This window comes from Plasmodium reichenowi, chromosome 8 (genome assembly GCF_001601855.1).
Source record: "Plasmodium reichenowi strain SY57 chromosome 8, whole genome shotgun sequence".
Taxonomy (NCBI): Eukaryota; Apicomplexa; class Aconoidasida; order Haemosporida; family Plasmodiidae; genus Plasmodium; species Plasmodium reichenowi.
In genome coordinates, this window is record NC_033653.1 from 484,669 (window position 1) to 487,558 (window position 2,890).

The 2,890-nt window shown below is 18.5% G+C and overlaps 1 protein-coding gene across 1 annotated transcript; it reads left to right on the plus strand.

The window, feature by feature from the left end:
* Positions 1–668: 668 nt before the first annotated feature.
* Positions 669–2,209, plus strand: PRSY57_0812700 (hypothetical protein; the record flags this gene model as incomplete). Its single annotated transcript, XM_012907066.2, has 2 exons — positions 669–678; positions 1,269–2,209. 2 exons carry the CDS (start codon positions 669–671, stop codon positions 2,207–2,209), a joined length of 951 nt encoding a protein of 316 aa, XP_012762520.1.
* Between the last annotated feature and the right edge of the window lie 681 nt (positions 2,210–2,890).

Sequence of the window (2,890 nt, forward strand, 5' to 3'; positions counted from 1 at the left end):
TCATAGAAGCCTTAGTGCCTCAAAAAAAGAAATCAACGTTAATATTATAATAACACTATTATTTCTGATATAAAAAAAAATATGTATACTTTACATATATATAGTATTTTGTTAAAAAAACATTATATACTCTTATTTTCAAAAGTACAAAGAGCTTTTTTTAATAAAATATAAATAAGTTTACAATATAAATTTATTTTTTCCTCATCTATAAATAACAGAAAGTACATTTACATGGATATATATATAATATATATTTAAAGTTTATTTCCTGTATGATTATTTAAATGTTGTTATATATTAATATAATTTTATTATTTTAAATATATTAATATATATTTATATTTGTATATATATATTATTTATTTATATGTAATAAATAACAACCTCAAAAGTATAATATATTTATTATAAAAAAAAAAAAAAAAAAACATTAATTTTTTTTTTCATATAGAAAATATAATATAAATTATACATATTATTATAATATATCTTTTTATAAAGAGAAAAAAAAAGTAAATCAGACTTATTTCATTATTATTATTTTTATAAATATAAGTTTCCTTATATATCTGTAAATTTATTTGAATTAAAATTCTTTACAAAAAGAAAAATATCTTTTAATTTTTAAGCCTTATATTTTTATTAATAATTAAAATTTGTACAGAATGTTTTACGGTAAGCTATAATTTTCACATATAAAATGAATATACAAATAAATATAATATATATATAAAGGGAATTTATATTTTATATGAAATAAATATATATATATATATGTATATACTTACGTATAATGTTACATATTGTAGTTACAACATTTTGATGTTGGTTAAAAGTGTATGATTTTATAAATTTTTTTATTTTGATTCTATATGTTGCATGAATTATATGAATGTAGATATTGTGTGGTATGTATATAAATTATGTTTATTATATAAATATAATATGTTTAAAAAATGTATATTTATGTATATATTTGAAAATGCAAATTTATATCTTATAGTTATATAATATATTATATATTATTATATAATAAAAAAATAAAAAAATAAAAAAATATATGTATTTATATATATATATATATATATATTGTAATTTATATGTATATTTCCTATTATACATATATATATGTGATCATTTCTTTGTAACTGTTTGTGACATCCTTATGTGTGTTAAGTGTTTTATAGAAATACTACATTATATATTTATATAATATATATATATATTTATTTATTTATTTATTTATTATTATTTTTTTTTTTTAGGCAAAGTAGTTAAGCCTGATGAAACTGTAGTCCCTGAGGTTAAAGATGGATATTCAGTTATTCATTTATCAAGGGCCTGTTTAAATAATCCTGAACATGAAGGAAAGATATATGTCCAAGTAGAGGACGGAAATGGATGCTACAACATATGTTGCTTACAAAAAAATGTATGTGAAGACACTCCATTAGATATATTTTTGATGTTAGATAATGATGTAAAAATAAAAACTAGTGGAAGTTCAAATGAAGTCCATATCGTAGGTTACTATGAAGTGTCCTTTGGTCAAGATAATTTAGACGAAGATGAAGATGAATTTGAAGATGAGTTTGATAACGACGAAGTAAGAATGCTTACAAAGAAAAATACCTTAAAAAATTCTCTTTCCAATGGTATATCCAAAAGAAAAAAAAACTTAGAAAACAACGAAGATGATGAAACAAACGTAGGAAGAAATGACGAAGATGACGAAGATGACGATGATGAAGATGATGAAGATGAAGAAGAAGATGACGACGAGGAAGATGAAGATGATGAAGAAGATGATGAAGATGATGATGATGAAGAAGAAGAAGATGAAGAAGATGAGGATGAAGAAGGAGAAGATGAAGATGACGAAGAAGATGAAGAAGAAGAAGAAGAAGAGGAAGATGAAGAAGGAGAAGATGTTGAAAATAAAAAGAAAGGAGGAGATAAAAAAAAAAATAAAAGATCTTTAGATAACAAAAATGACGGTCCATTAAAAAAATCTAAAATTGATGATGAAGGTCAATTTGAAAAAGATTTAGTAGCCTTCTTAAAAAAAAATGGAAAAAGTAAATTAACAGAATTAGGTAAAGTTAAAAAACCAGAAGGACTTAAAATGAAATTAGGTTTCTTTATTAAAAAACATTCAAATGTTTTCAAATTTGATACTGAAGGACAAATTGTATCATTAAAATAAATATAGTGGACATTTGAAAGTAAATATTATATATATATATATATATATATATAATGAAGAGGGTTGTATTGATATATATGTTTAAATATATATATATATATATAACTAAACAATATGTATGTACATATTTTACATATAATTCATTATTATATAAATATATATATATATATATATATATATATATATATATATATATTTATTTATTTATTATATCTATATTATGTATTGTTGATAATCAATGAATTGGTTGTTTATATTTTCTTTAATTAAAGTACACCTAATTTTATTTATATTATTTTTCATCACATTATTATAGATAGTTCTCATTTAATTTTTTTTTTCCTATATATTAATGCATATAATTCTTCCACATTTTTTATTTGAAAAAAGTATCTGTTTTAATAAATTATTTATTCCACACCACTCCATATGATAATAATTAAAAAGAATTATTATTGTAAATAATATATTTTTATAACAACAGAAAATAATAATAAATAATAAAATAATTAAAAAATATGTTAATATATACTTAAGAATAATATATATTATAAATATTGAAATAAATAATAAAAAATTTTATTTTTTTAATTACATGTCTTTAAACATATTTCATACAAATATGGATTTAGAATTTAATTAAAAAAAAAAAAAAAAAAAAAAAAAAAAAAAAAAAAAAAA